Genomic DNA, 16,220 nt, shown 5'->3' with positions numbered 1-16,220 from the left:
ACTAAGTCACCATCATACCAGAGGAATAGTATTGTTTCAAGCAAACAAAGACTATTTGAAGGTTGAAGGTTTGGGGTCAACTCATATTAGCAACTAAAAAAACTTCATTTTTGCAAAGCCTATATTATTACAGATTATTAGAGGTTTTATGTTCTTAAAAAAAAAAAGATGTGAACTACCACCCGCTCTAATTTTTGCTTTTGACACAATGGCTTATTAGAAGTCAGGCACTATGCCAAACAGTTTATATGCACTGGCTTATAAAATCCAGAACATAACACCGAGGTAAATACGATTACTATCCCTACTTTACAGGTGATGCAGTTAAGACCTACAGAGATTAAGTAATTTGCCCAGGACTGCAGAGATAATAAGTGGTAGGGCTATAATTGAAAACCAGACTCTCCAACTCCAGGGTATATACTCTAGCTTCAGGTTGTTGTCAGGAACTTTATAAAAGAATGAAATTTTCATCTTAAAAATATTTGCTGTATATTTCCTCATTTATCTTACTTGGAGTAAAAACTAGAGAATATAGGGTATTCAAAGACACACTGTCCACTTGAAAAATACCACGATTATTGATACAATGGTTATATTCTAATTTTCTTTAGATTCCAAAGAAATAACTTATTTGAAGTATACTTATCTTCATTTAGAATAGAGTTTGCATGAACTGTTCAATATAATGTGTCAGTTATTCTCCACTTCATGATGTTCAGAATGGTAGACAGTGATGTACTACATATAAACTATCTTCTGAATTCAGGTAATATGCAATGCAATGGATAAAGAATATATACACCTGAATAAAGTAGTTTTTTATGTGGAATGCAGATACAGTGATGGTCTTGAATAGTTAATGAGAACATTTATTTGGTTAATCCCCAGAACAGTGATTCTCAAATGGGGAATGGTGGTAGAGGGTTGTTATGGTAGATATCAGAACCATTTGGGAATCTTTTCAAATTCTAGACATGTCCTCCTCACCTCCACATCACACCCTCTTCCTCCCCAGAGATTATGATAGGTAGCCCACACTCCCATAGTAAGCCATGTTAATGATGGGGATCTGTCATACCCTTAAAGTCTACTGGAGGGGAAATAATGAGAATCATTGTGAGAGTATTTTTTCCATGATTGTTCTGAAATGTAATCAGAAATGGAGTTTCTTTGTTGACTGAACTTTCCAAAGAGCCATGTTGATTCATCAACTGAAATTAGCAAAAACTAGAAAATAAATGAAATTATGTTTTAAATGCAAGACCTTTATTTATAGTATGTTAACCTGGAAACACCAAAGACTTCTATAATGAGATGATTCAAAACTGTATCAAATTTTGATACTGTATTGTTTCTATCACTGTTATCAATTATAACTGCTGTAGATGTCAAAAGTAAAATCAGAATTCTAGAATATTGCAGCTAGAGGGAGCTTAATTTAGTCTAAACCTACCTTTTAAAGATGAAGAACCTTTTTTTTTTTTTTTCTTTTTTAAAGAAAGATAAGGAACCCTAGCTTCAGTGAGACTACCAACTCAGTTAATTTCATTGTTGGGAAAATAACTTAATTCTTTTGACTCCTACATGTTTCTGCAGTCCATAATAGCACAAAATATATGATAGGGCAAATAATGTGAAAACAGCTGTAAACAGCTAGATATGGAAAAGAGACACTCTAACCCCATTCAACCAGTAGAGGTGAGTGATAAGGTTATTGGAAACTGGCACTATTTAACATGAAAGAGGTGTTTGTGCAATATGTACTCCCTAGAGTGTTTATTGGGTCTTCTTTCCCCTAATATTTCCTGTTTAGGAATGTTTATCAACCCTTAGAGACCAAGTTACTTCTGGGTTTCCTAATGATGTATTCTTGAGAATAAATCTATTTCTACAGTGAGGTACAGACACAACAAACTTTTAACACATCATGTGTATCAAAATCATCTGTAATAATTTAAAAAATACAGATGTTTGGAATACACAGAAGACCAACAGAATCAGTATCTCTGAGAATGGGCATCTATTTCATGAAAGCTTCATGAAGGCAGAGACCACAGCTGATTTGCTGTATCCAGCACTGGTTTGTCATATACCATGAGCTTAATAAATATTTAATGAATGCATGAACTTAAATTCAACAAACACTGATTCAATGCCGTCTATGTGCTAGGCACTGGTGTGCTTGGGATATAGTAGTAAACCAAAGGGAGATAAAGATTCCTGCCTCCAACAGTGTTTATATTCTAGTGAGAAAGAAACTTAGCAACAAGAGTGACCCTTTAAAAATGTTGTTATCCTGACAAAACCTTGCTTTGTAAGGTCTTCAATTTTTTACTCTGAAGAAAATGGGGAATCATTGCAAAGTTCTGAAAGGAGTAACAGGATCTGACTTAATGTTAGAGAGCAGTATCAGTAAAGGTGGTAAGAAGTAGTTGAATTCTGCATATGTTTTAAAGATAGAGCCAAAATGGTTTTCCTGTACATCAAATACGGAGTGAGGACTCCAGGGTGTTTTGTCTTGAGTAACTGAAAGTAGCTGAAAGGATAACGTTGCCATCAACTGAGATGGGAAAGATGGTGGGAAGAACAGATTAGCTACGGAAAACAAAAATCTGTCAGTTTTAGGTTGAAATTGAGATATTTATGAGACTGCTGAGTGGAGATTTCAGGTAGGAAGTTGGATACAAAAGTCTGCAACTCAGTGAGTCACATATGGACGGAAAAAATGAATTTGGGAGCTGTCAGCTAGCATTAAAAGTCATAACGAAAATGAGACCACCAATGGAAGAAATGCAGAAAAAGAAGAGGATCAAGCCAAAGAGATTTAGAAGGAAAGATGAGTAATTCAGGAATAAAACTAAGATTATGAAGAGTCACTGAAGCCAAGTGAAGGAGTAATGAATGAACCACTGAACTAGATTCTGTTTCTCTTTTTGCCACAAACTAGCTTTTATCTTTGGGCAATTCTGAGCCTTGATTTACCTACACATAGGATAAGGGAGTTAAATTAAGTAAAATGGAACATTCTTGTCATCTTAAAAATTCTACTAAGCTATTTCTTTAGTAGAAAGAATATCTGGGTTCCAATCCCAACTCCAGTTACATACATTCTCTATGCTTTAGGGCAAACTCTTTTACCTTTCTGAGTCTCACTTACCTCATCTATAAAATGATAAGAGTATAATTCATCTGGCAGGTATGAAAAGAAATTAGTTAACTTTTATGAAACGGCCTTTTCGTTATTTTTGGCTGTGCCATGCAGCTTATGGGATCTTAATCTTAGTTCCCCAACCAGGGATTGAACCCAGGCCCACGGCAGTGAAAGCACCAAGTCCTAACCACTGGACTGCCAGGGAACTCCCTGTGAAACTGCCTTGCATCTTGCAGGCACTAATTCAATACATGTTTCATTTTTAAGTCTTTTCATTAGGATAATATTTTAATGAACTGAAGTTGAATTTCTGAATCAAAGAAGGAACCTGGAAGTCAGCAATATCTATCATTATGTTTCCAGACTACCCAAGGGCACTTGTGCTAGAAAAGTCATTGGAGAGTGTAAGAAGTTCCTCTTTTCTTCTTGTCTCATGTTCCACCTGTTAAATTTGTACAACAAACACTCTTTTCTTTTCCTAAGGTTCTTAAATTTGATAGAGGCAGGGAGAAAATGGACAGCCATAACCGTTTTATAAGGACAGAAATGTGAATATAGCTGATACCTTAAACAACTTTGTCAAATTATATTACATAATATGTTAAAACAACTGTGAAATTTACTCTGAATTGAGCAAACAGAATATTGTTCTGCTTTCAGCACTGATTATAAAGTCTTGTACATTTTAGTTTTAGGAGTAACTATTACTTTCTAAAAATTTAAGAAGTTACATCCAGAAAGCAAATCAGTACATGTTATTATAGTATCCATACTGGGTGATTTAAATTCACTGACTCTTTTTTAACTTTAGAAATAAAATAAGACCAAAATCAAGTTTGTCTACACTCAGCTTAATCACAGAAATTACAAAGTTGATCTTTGATTGAAGAAGAGAAAAATTTTACTGCTATTCTTCTGCAATTTATACAGGAAAAGATTGTTCAACCAGTAACATTATCTTTTATGCATCAGGGTAAAATTTACTGGGCTTAAATGACTCAAAAGAGTTTGCATACAGTAAATAATCTGTTAACTTCTGTCCACATGCATACTGGAATAAATTTTGAGAAATCCTCTCTCTAAATTAGTACAGTTCAAGAAAACTACCATCCCAGTAAAAAAAATTGTCTAGAAAAACTGAACATATATATTAGTTAATTTTTCAAAACACATAATAACTTTTCATACATTAGGCTTTCTAATAGATATGGTGCTAAGTTCCACACTGCCTCATAGGACCCAGGGAAAGTTTAATCAGTCTGGATCCTATATATAAAAAGAAACATCTAGGACATTAACAAAATACTTATAAATATTAGTACCATGATTGTGGGCTCTCTGATCTGTTCTTACCTATGCAGAAACAGTGCATAGACATAATGAATTCAGATGGTTGCAAAAGGTTATTACCCACCCCATCCTCATTCCATCCCCTGCAAAACAAGTTGCAATCATTTGCCCATAGGACCCCTAAGGTAAGGACTGTCTCAAAGAAGGTATTAAGAAGAATTTTAAATGTCCACAGCAAGATGTTAAAACACGGCCCTGGATTTTATGTAAATGGTATAACTGCTTTTGTACTTCATGAAAATAACTCCTGCGTACTGTTAAGTCTCTTTAACTGTAGCCATGCCAAATAGAAAAAGCCATTTTAATTTCTCCAAAAGCATTAACAATGGTGCCTTAGAAAAAGTGTAGTGGTACATCTGTATATGTATATATTACTTAGGAATACACAAAAAAGAGAAAATATAGCAGGCCTGAGACTGCTACCCTTCAGGAAGGCCTGCCTGCAAGTTTGGTACTTGGCAGGTATCTGGGAATTGGAATGGTGATTCAAAGTTCCATACATTGAAAAGAAACTTCCTTAAATGACATGAGTGGCTCACTGTACCTAGACTGTTGGTACAAATAATATGGTTTATGCTGAACATCTGTTTTTGTTCTGGGAGTCTGGGATTTTGCTATGTGTTAGGTAGAGGGTGTATATGTGATCCCAATAAAACCCTTGGGCACTGAGTCTTTACTGTGCTTCCCTGATAGATAACATTTCATCCATGTTGCCAAATTTGTTGCTGGAGGAATGAAGCGTCCTTTTCGACTCCTTTGGGAGAGGACTCTTGAAGGCTTGTGCTGGTTTCCTCTGGACATTACCCCATGTGACTTTTGCCTTTGCTGATTTTAGTTTATAAACTTTCTTGTAAGGTACTTGTTATAATGAAAGGTGTTCATTCCTTGAGTATTACTATATGCTGAATTTTGTGAGTCTTCCTAGTGAATCATGAAACCTGGGAATGGTCTTGGGGACCTTGGACATAGAAGGGAATAGCCATCTGGCTGCTAATCAACTACATTTCATGTGAATGTGGATTGCTCTTCAGGAAAAAATTAACTGACTTTTGGGGGCTTCCCTGGTGGCACAGTGGTTGACAGTCCGCCTGCTGATGCAGGGGACGCAGGTTCGTGCCCCGGTTCAGGAGGATCCCGCATGCCGCTGAGCGGCTGGGTCCATGAGCCGTGGCCGCTGGGCCTGCGCGTCCGGAGCCTGTGCTCCATGGCGGGAGAGGCCACAGCAGTGAGAGGCCCGTGTAATGCAAAAAAAAAAAAAAAAAAAAAAAAAATTAACTGACTCTTGGATCATTCTGTGTATACATATGTTTACAACTTTATATTTTGTATAGTGTCTCCTTGTACATTTTTGGTGCTCATTAAAAATGGAATAATATTTACTTCATACATAATGGAGCTAAGAATTTTTTTTAATTACATAAGTCAAAAACTCTAACTTTAGGGCTTCCCTGGTGGCGCAGTGGTTGAGTCCGCCTGCCAACGCAGGGTACGTGGGTTCGTGCCCCGGTCCGGGAGGATCCCACATGCCGCGGAGTGGCTGGGCCCATGAGCCATGGCTGCTGAGCCTGCGCGTCCAGAGCCTGTGCTCCGCAATGGGAAAGGCCGCAACAGTGAGACGCCCGCGTACCGCAACAAAACAAAAAAAACAAAAAAACCTCTAACTTTAAAGTTTCCACACAGCTCTTACTTGCCTGCTACCTTATTTGCAAATGTCATTTTTGAATACAACGTTAACTTTTGTATTAACAAGAGTAATGCAGCCAGATAGAGTTGCTGTGGAAACCATAACTGATTCTTGTATAGAGTATATGGCACTGAAGTATTAAATTTAAAGACTATATACAGAAACTCAGCATATCTATTGCTAGGATGAGGCACAGTTAATGTGGGAATTATAAGACTTTTCTGTTAACTATGCATTTCTAAACCTGAATCTTAATATTGCATGAATAATTTGACATTTAAATACCACCTCCAACTCCCTCTTGCGAGAGCACTGGAATCACAACTAACTACTGAACAATCATTGACAGCAAGACACTGGAACTCACCAAGAAAGATACCCCACATCCAAGACAAAGGAGAGCTGCAGTGAGATGGTAGGAGGGGAGCAATCACAATAAAATCAAATCCCAAAACTGCTGGGTTGGCGACTCTCAACTGGAGAACAATTATACCACAGAAGTCCACGCACTGGAGTGAAGGCTCTGAGCCCCAGGTCAGGCTTCGCAACCTGGGGGTCTGGCACTGGGAGGAGGAATCCTCAGAGAATCAGACTTGAAGGCCAATGGGGTTTGATTGCAGGACTTCGACAGGACTGGGGGAAACAGAGACTCCATTCTTGGAGGTCAGGCATAAAGTAGTGTGTGCACCAGGACCCAGGGGGAAGGAGAAGTGACCCCACAGGAGACAGAACCAGATCTACCTGCTAGTGTTGGAGGGTCTCCTGCGGGGGGCAGGGTGGGGTGGCTGTGGCTCAAGGCAGGGACAAGGACACTGGCAGCAGAAGTTCTGGGAAGTACTCATTGTAGTCAGCCCTCCTGGAATCTGCCATTAGCTCCACCAAAGAGCCTGTAGGCACCAGTGCTGGGTCTCCTCAGGCCAAAGAGCCAACAGGGAGGGAACCCAGCCCCACCCATCAGCAGACAAGCGGATTAAAGTTTTACTGAGCTCTGCCCACCAGAGGGATGCCCAGCTCTACCCACTACCAGTCCCTCCCATCAGGAAGGTTGCACAACCTCTTAGATAGCCTCAACCACCAGAGGACAGACAGCAGAAGCAAGAAGAACTATAATCCTGCAGCCTGCAGAACGAAAACCACAATCACAGGAAGATAGACAAAATGAAAAGGCAGAGGACTATGTCCCAGATGACGGAACAAGATAAAACCTGAAAAAACAATTAAACGAAGTGGAGATAAGCAACTTTCCAGAAAATTCAGAATAATGATAGTGAAGATGATTGAGGCCCTTGGAAAAAGAATGGAGGCAAGGATTGAGAAGATGCAAGAAATGTTTAACAAAGACCTAGAAGAATTAAAGAACAAACAAACAGAGATGAACAATACAATAATTGAAATGAAAAATACACTAGAAGGAATCAACAGCAGAATAACTGAGGCAGAAGAATGGATAAGTGACCTGGAAGACACAGGGTGGAAATCACTGCCGCAGAACAGAATAAAGAAAAAAGAATGAAAAGAAATGAAGACAGCCTAAGAGGCTCTGGGACAACATTAAATGCACCAACATTCACATTATAGGGGTCCCAGAAGGAAAAGAGAGAAAGGACCCAAGAAAATATTTGAAGAAATTATAGTAGAAAGCTTACCTAACGAGATTATAGTAGAAAACTTCCCTAACATGGGAAAGGAAATAGCCACCCAAGTCCAGGAAGCACAGAGAGTCCCAGGCAGGATAAACCCAAGGAGAAACAAGCCGAGACACATAGTAATCAAACTGAAAAAAATTAGACAAAGAAAAATATTAAAATAAGCAAAGGAAAAATGACAAATAGCATGCAAAGTAACTCCATACATTTAACAGCTGATTTATCAGCAGAAATTCTGCAAGCCAGAACGGAGTGGTATGATATATTTAAAGTGATGAAAGTGAACAACCTACAACCAATAATACTCTACACAGCAAGAATCTCAATCAGATTTGACAGAGAAATCAAAAGCTTTACAGACAAGCAATAGCTAAGAGAATTCAGCACCACCAAACCAGCTCCACAACAAATGATAAAGAATCTTCTCTAAGTGGGAAACACAAGAGAAGAAAAGGACCACAAAAACAAACCCAAAACAATTAAGAAAATGGTAATAAGAACATACATATTGATAATTATCTTAAATGTGAATGGATTACACACTCCAACCAAAAGACAGACTGGCTGAATGGATACAAAAACAAGACCCATATATATGCTGTCTACAAGAGACGCACTTCAGACCTAGGGACACATACAGACTGAAAGTGAGGGGATGGAAAAAGATATTCTATGCAAATGGAAATCAAAAGAAAGATGGAGTAGCAATTTTCATATCAGACAAAATAGACTTTAAAATAAAGACTATTGCAAGAGACAAAAAAGGAGACAACATAATAATCATGGGATCATTCCAAGAAGAAGATATAACAATTGTAAATATTTATGCACCCAACATAGGAGCACCTCAACACATAAGGCAAATGCTAACAGCCATAAAAGGGGAAATCAACAGTAACACAATCATAGTAGGGGACTTTAACAGCCCACTTTCACCAATGGATAGATCATTCAAAATGAAAATAAATAAGGAAACACAGGCTCTAAATGACACAATAGACCAGATAGGTTTAATTGATATTTATAGAACATTCCACATGAAAACAGAAGATTACACTTTCTTCTCAAGTGCACATGGAACATTCTCCAGAATAGATCACAGCTTGGGTCACAAATCAAGCACTGGTAAATTTACGAAAACTGAAATCATATCAAGCATCTTTTCCAACCACAATGCTATGAGATTAGAAATAAATTATAGGAAAAACAAAAAATGTAAAAAACACAAACACACGGAGGCTAAAAAATGTTACTAAACAAGAGATCACTAAAGAAATCAAAGAGGAAATCAAAAAATACCTAGAGGCAAATGACAATGAAAACACAATGACACAAAACCTATGGGATGCAGCAAAAGCAGTTCAAAGAGGGAAGGCTATAGCAATACAATCCTACATCAAGAAACCAGAAAAATCCCAAACAATCTAACCTTACACCTAAAGGAACTAGAGAAAGGAGAACAAACAAAACCCAAAGTTAGTAGAAGGAAAGAAATCATAAAAATCAGATCGGAAATAAATCAAATAGAAATGAAGAAAACAATAGCAAAGATCAATGAAACTAAAAGCTGGTTCATTGAGAAGATACACAAAATTGATAAACCTTTAGCCAGGCTCATCAAGAAAAAGAGGGAGATGACTCAAATCAATAAAATTAGAAATGAAAAAGGAGAAATTACAACAGACAGTGCAGAAATACAAAGCATCCTAAGAGACTACTACAAGCAACTCTATGCCAATAAAATGGACAACTTGGAAGAAATGGACAAATTCTTAGAAAAGTACAACCTTGAGAGACTGAACCAAGAAGAAAGAGAAATTATGAACAGACCAATCACAAGTACTGAAATTGAAACTGTGATTAAAAATCTTCCAATAAACAAAAGTCCAGGACCAAATGCCTTAACAGGTGAATTCTATCAAACATTTAGAGAAGAGCTAACACCCATCCTTCTCAAACTCTTCCAAAAAATTGTAGTGTAAGGAACACTCCCAAACTCATTCTATGAGGCCATCATCACCCTGATACCAAAACCATACAAAGATACTACAAAAAAAGGAAATTACAGACCAATATCACTGATGAATATAGATGCAAAAATCTTCAACAAAATACTAGCAAACAGAATCCAACAACACATTAAAAGGATCATGCACCATGATCAAGTGGCATTTATCCCAGGGATGCAAGCATTCTTCAATATACACACATCAATCAATGTGACACACCATATTAATAGATTGAAGGATAAAAAACATATAATCCTCTCAATAGATGCAGAAAAAGCTACAGTAATCAAGACAATATGGTACTGGCACAAAAACAGAAATATAGATCAATGGAACAGGATAGAAAGCCCAGAGATAAATCCACGCACCTATGGTCAACTAATCTATGACAAAGGAGGCAAGGATATACAATGGAGAAAAGACAGTCTCTTCAATAAGTGGTGCTGGGAAAACTGGACAGCTACATGTAAAAGAATGAAATTAGAACACTCCCTAACACCATATGCAAAAATAAACTCAAGAAGGATTAAAGACCTAAATGTAAGACCAGACACTATAAAACTCTTAGAGGAAAGCATAGGAAGAACATTCTTTGACATAAATCACAGCAAGATCTTTTTTGACCCACCTCCTAGAGTAATGGAAATAAAAATAAGCAAATGGGACCTAATGAAACAAAAGCTTTTGCACAGCAAGGAAAACCATAAATAAGACAAAAAGACAACCCCCAGAATGGGAGAAAATATTTGCAAACGAATCAACGGGCTAAGGATTAATCTCCAAAATATATAAACAGTTCATGCAGATCAATATCAAAAAAACAAACAACCTAATCAAAAAATGGGTGGGAGACCTAAATAGACACTTCTCCAAAGACATACAGATGGCCAAGAGGCACAGGAAAAGCTGCTCAACATCATTAATTGTTAGAGAAATACAACTCAAGACTACAATGAGGTATCACCTCACACCAGTCAGAATGGGCATCATCAGAAAGTCTACAAACAATAAATGCAGAGAGGGTGTGGAGAAAAGGGAAACCTCTTGCACTGTTGGTGGGAATGAAAATTGATACAGCCACTATGGAGAACAGTATGGAGGTTCCTTAAAAAACTAAAAATAGAACTACCATATGACCCAGCAATCCCACTACTGGGCATATACCCTGAGAAAACCATAATTCAAAAAGACACATGCACCCCAATATTCATTGCAGCATTATTTACAATAGCCAGGTCATGGAAACAAGCTAAATGTCCATCAACAGACAAATATATAAAGAAGATGTGGTATATATATACAATGGAATATTACTTAGCCATAAAAAGGAACAAAATTGGGTTATTTGTAGAGACATGGATGGACCTAGAGAGTGTCATACAGAGTGAAGTTAAGTCTGAAAGAGAAAAGCAAATATCGTATATTAATGCATATATGTGGAATCTAGAAAAATGGTACAGATGAACCAGTTTGCTAGGCAGAAAAAGAGACACAGATGTAGAGAACAAACGTATGGACACCAAGCGGGGGAAGCAGGGGGCACAGGTGGTGGGATGAATTGGGAGATTGAGATTGACATATATACACTAATATGTATAAAATAGATAAATAATAACTTGCTGTATAGCACAGGGAAATCCACTTTGCTGTACAGTAGAAACTAACACAACGTTGTAAAACAACTATACCCCAATAAAAATAAATAAATAAATAAATAAATAAATACCACCTTCTCTGTTTCTTTTAAAGGCAAAATATGTGTAGGAGAGGATCTAACAAGCTGATCGATCATCTTTCTGTGCATTTATAAATACCAGTTTGAATTAAAATATGGTATATAGAGAAAGAACGTAAAAGTCTAATGTTCAACTATATGTACTTTAGTGAATTAATCACTTCATTAAACACATTTCATTTAACTTTGATAAGACAATGATACCTATAATCTTTATAACATGGTTTCCGAAAATATAATCAACATAAAATACTGTTGCATAAAATACCATGCTTTTTAAAAAAAGAAAATAATTCTGAATGCAAAGTATATTTTTAAATGTTATTTGATATCATTAAAACCATTAAAAAATTTAAATACAAATACAGGATCTGTAAGACCAAAACTGGATTTTCAATGACTTGAACAATTAAAAAATTTGAAAACAAGTTTGTCTCCAATTTGACTTTTAGCTACTAACTAGAGAGACAATAATACTTTGTAATGTGGATAGAGATAACTTCTAGTTTGGATTTGAGTGCTGAAACAGATTGCTTTATTGGGAAATGTGAATATGATTTTTTTTTACATATTTATTGGAGTATAATGGCTTTACAATGGTGTGTTAGTTTCTGCTTTATAAGAAAGTAAATCAGTTATACATATGCATATGTTCCCACATCTCTTCCCTCTTGCATCTCCCTCCCTCCCACCCTCCCTATCCCACCCCTCCAGGAGGTCACAAAGCACGGAGCTGATCTCCCTGTGCTCTGCGGCTGCTTCCCACTAGCTATCTACCTTACGTTTGGTAGTGTATATATGTCCATGCCTCTCTCTCGCTTTGTCACAGCTTACCTTTCCCCCTCCCCATATCCTCAAGTCCATTCTCTAGTAGGTCTGTGTCTTTATTCCTGTCTTACCCCTAGGTTCTTCATGACTTTTTTTTTTATTCCTAAATTCCATATATATGTGTTAGCATACAGTATTTGTCTTTGTCTTTCTGACTTACTTCACGCTGTATGATAGACTCTAGGTCTATCCACCTCATTATAAATAGCTCAATTTCGTTTCTTTTTATGGTTGAGTAATATTCCATTGTATATATGTGCCACATCTTCTTTATCCATTCATCCGATGATGGACACTTAGGTTGTTTCCATCTCCGGGCTATTGTAAATAGAGCTGCAATGAACATTGTGGTACATGACTCTTTTTGAATTATGGTTTTCTCAGGGTATATGCCCAATAGTGGGATTGCTGGGTCATATGGTAGTTCTATTAGTAGCTTTTTAAGGAAGCTCCATACTCTTCTCCATAGTGGCTGTACCAATTCACATTCCCACCAGCAGTGCAAGAGTGTTCCCTTTTTTCCACACCCTCTCCAGCATTTATTGTTTCTAGATTTTTTGATGATGGCCATTCTGACTGGTGTGAGATGATATCTCATTGCAGTTTTGATTTGCATTTCTCTAATGATTAATGATGTTGAGCATTCTTTCATGTGTTTGTTGGCAGTCTGTATATCTTCTTTGGAGAAATGTCTATTTAGGTCTTCTGCCCATTTCTGGATTGGGTTTTTTGGTTTTTTGTTATTGAGCTGCATGAGCTGCTTATAAATTTTGGAGATTAATCCTTTGTCTGTTGCTTCATTTGCAAATACTTTCTCCCATTCTGAGGGTTGTCTTTTGGTCTTGTTATGGTTTCCTTTGCTGTGCAAAAGCTTTGAAGTTTCATTAGTGAATATTTACATTCAAATAATACAGATCCTAGAGATCACTTAATAACAATTATTTTGTTTTCACGAGTTCTACTTTAAATGCATAAAGAGAACAAGGAATGAAAACTTTACATCCAATTGGGGAGAGATAATCTGGTACCTTTAGCTAAAAACAATAGTACACCAAACACCCTATCGTATTTCTAATAAATAAAGGAAAAAAAATCAGATATTGTGAAATGATAAAATTTTATGTTGCTACTCTTCTCTTCTAAGGTGACCAGGATTTAAACTGTTACAATTTTAAAATTTATGCAGATTTAAATTTAAACTGTGTGCTACCATTGGATTCTAAATGTTAAAGTTTGATATGAAATAAAAACATATTCATAACTAGCCAAAAAAAATTTACACAATGTACAATGATTGGCAAACAGAGGCCAATTCATACAGATGAAGATACATTTGTTTTAGCTAAAACAATTTTTCTAAGTAAATAAAATTTAGTTAGGACAGCATCCTTGTCAGAAAATTTGATTCCTCCTATGAAATTAAGTATAAATAAAAGCAATATAGTAAAGATTCAGGAACTCTACAATTAACTGTAATTAAATTACTTGGAACTATTACTATAATTTCTGCATTCTTAGTCTTTGTACTAGTAAAATATGCTTCTCCCATTCAGTTATTTAAAAGTATTTTAGTCCTCTCATTATTCTTCATATGACCTTTGGCCTTATTTTCTCTTGAGATTTTACATAATCACTTCTCAAATTCTTAAAAAATAGATCACTGCCTTGTCTATTAATTTTTCTTGATTTTTTGTTTTGTTCATCTCAAAAGTTCTCTTACTTTGACTTTAATATTCTGCTGGGTGAAAACAATTACAAAGATAAGAAACCTGAAGCTTAGAGATCTACAAATGTAGTAGGGACAGCAGTAATACTTAATTACATAAATATCAATTCTTCGTTCTGCCTTTCTATATTACTTTAGTGTGAATCTTTCAAAAACCTAGCTTAGTTAGCTGTAAGAGGTACTTATTTTTTCAACCTTTGACATAGTTGAAGTATGCATTCTTTAGTTAGTCCCCTAGTTTGTGAACCTGCCATAATATAAAACTTCCCCCCATAATATACAGTAAAATATAACTGAAAATCTTGTGATCCCTGTAGACTGCATATACACTATGACATATGGAACAGCACTGTCGTGTTGAGATGTGGGTTCTAGGTGGCTGGAGAGACTCATTCTATTGGTGTCTTGTTCCATCCAGCTATTTAAATTTGGGTCTTAGTAAAAAAGATAAATTATTATATTATGGACATTGAAGGTATCTTCTGAATAGGTGACATTATAAATTTTAAGTTCATGAATCCTAAGGGTCAGCTTTCATACAAAATACAGAACACGAATCTGGCTGAGATATAAAGAAACAGATTTTTCTTCTATCTCCTTCCAGATTCTTTAGGTTGATTAGGCTTATCTCTGCCTTAGAAGGTCACAAAATACAAAAAAGTCAACTATATCACATCTCAGGGAATGTCATGTCAAGACTGATGTTATATGATCAAAAACAAATAAACAAAAACTAACTAATAGAGCATACCACATGTAGGAAAAGGAAAAATAAGGAAATATAAGGAAATGAACATTCCCATGAACTCTGTCATAAATGCATAGAAGGCCTTCTGGGAATTTTTGAAAGCCTACTGAATCAGGCTCATCTCTATTAAAACTGACTGCAGTATTTTTAAAAAGGATCTAATGCATGAGTTATGGCAAGAGTGAATGATTGACCTTAAACAAAATACTCTTGGAAAAAAAATTAGGGATTATAAATGCAAAAGAAGGAAGGTTTATGGAGTAATTACAAAATGTAAAATACTCTGACTTACAGTACATCTACTCATATTCAAGAAGAATTAATGTTAGTTTCATATTTGCTAAAGATCAATGGCAATTATAATCACAGTAACATGAAAAACTGTTTACGTAATTTCTATGTATTCCCATCTTAAAAAGGCTTATCTATTCTATGTCTACTTCCAATTTTGTAATGTTTGACATAATTCAAACAAGTCTCTCCTAAAAAAGCAACGGCATATAAAAACAGCCCCTAAAACTTCTCTCCAAGCAGATACCCACATGAAATAACTAACAATTTTTATTTATTTGAAGGAATATGGAAGAATTAGGGCTATGATCCTGTGTTTTACAAGTGATAAAAATGCTAATAATGGAAACTGCTTTATTATTTTGCTAATATGTTTGTAAAGTTGCCCCTTTTTCCTTAAAAGACTTCAATGATTCAATATTTACGCTATCTTAAATGAGTGCTGCTCATTTAAGCTGCTAAATATAAGGGCAGCAACTATGGATATTTCTGTCTTTTTCCCAATTTAGGGTAATATTCTGATGACATCAAATGGTTTCAATCTACAAAGCTTAAAATTCGTTTATAGAAATAATGAATAATAAAGGAATAATAAATTGTATTACTTACCTTTCCGGAAACAATCTTTTCATAAATCTGAATTGGTTGGTCTGCAAAGAATGGGGGGTAGCCAGCTGCCATTTCATAGATTAACACTCCTAATGCCCACCAATCCACTGCCTTATTGTAGCCCTAAGATAAACCAACACCAAATGTCAATTATTACTTAATTCACTCAGAGGAGAATGAAGTCATAAATTATTTCAAAGTGATCTTCAAGCATATGAAAATTTTTAAAAAGCAGTTGCTGAGCAGTAATTCAGGATAAAATAAAAAATAAACAAAATGTATCAGGTCAGATTTGAATTAAACAAAGGGGAGAATTTCCAGATACTGAAATTGGATATTAGGAAATATTATTAAATCTTCTTCCTAAAATCATTAAGAATATTAAAGACAATAAAAAATGCCCTGTTTAATTGGGATAATTTAGTTGTTGCTCAACAGTA

The 16,220-nt window shown here is 35.8% G+C and overlaps 1 protein-coding gene across 2 annotated transcripts in view; it reads right to left on the bottom strand.

Annotated features, from left to right (window-relative positions):
* PRKACB (protein kinase cAMP-activated catalytic subunit beta) overlaps positions 1 to 16,220 on the bottom strand; it is a 144,068-nt gene that overhangs the window by 11,422 nt on the left and 116,426 nt on the right. For both annotated transcript variants that reach the window (XM_060090022.1, XM_060090023.1), the window contains exon 8: positions 15,781 to 15,903. In XM_060090022.1, coding sequence (XP_059946005.1) covers positions 15,781 to 15,903 — 123 coding nt within the window. The remainder of the gene's footprint in view (positions 1 to 15,780; positions 15,904 to 16,220) is intronic.

The sequence above is a fragment of the Mesoplodon densirostris genome, chromosome 2, assembly GCF_025265405.1.
Source record: "Mesoplodon densirostris isolate mMesDen1 chromosome 2, mMesDen1 primary haplotype, whole genome shotgun sequence".
Lineage (NCBI taxonomy): Eukaryota > Metazoa > Chordata > Mammalia > Artiodactyla > Ziphiidae > Mesoplodon > Mesoplodon densirostris.
Note: the sequence above shows the minus strand (reverse complement) of the source record. Positions and strands in the feature narration are given on the sequence as shown.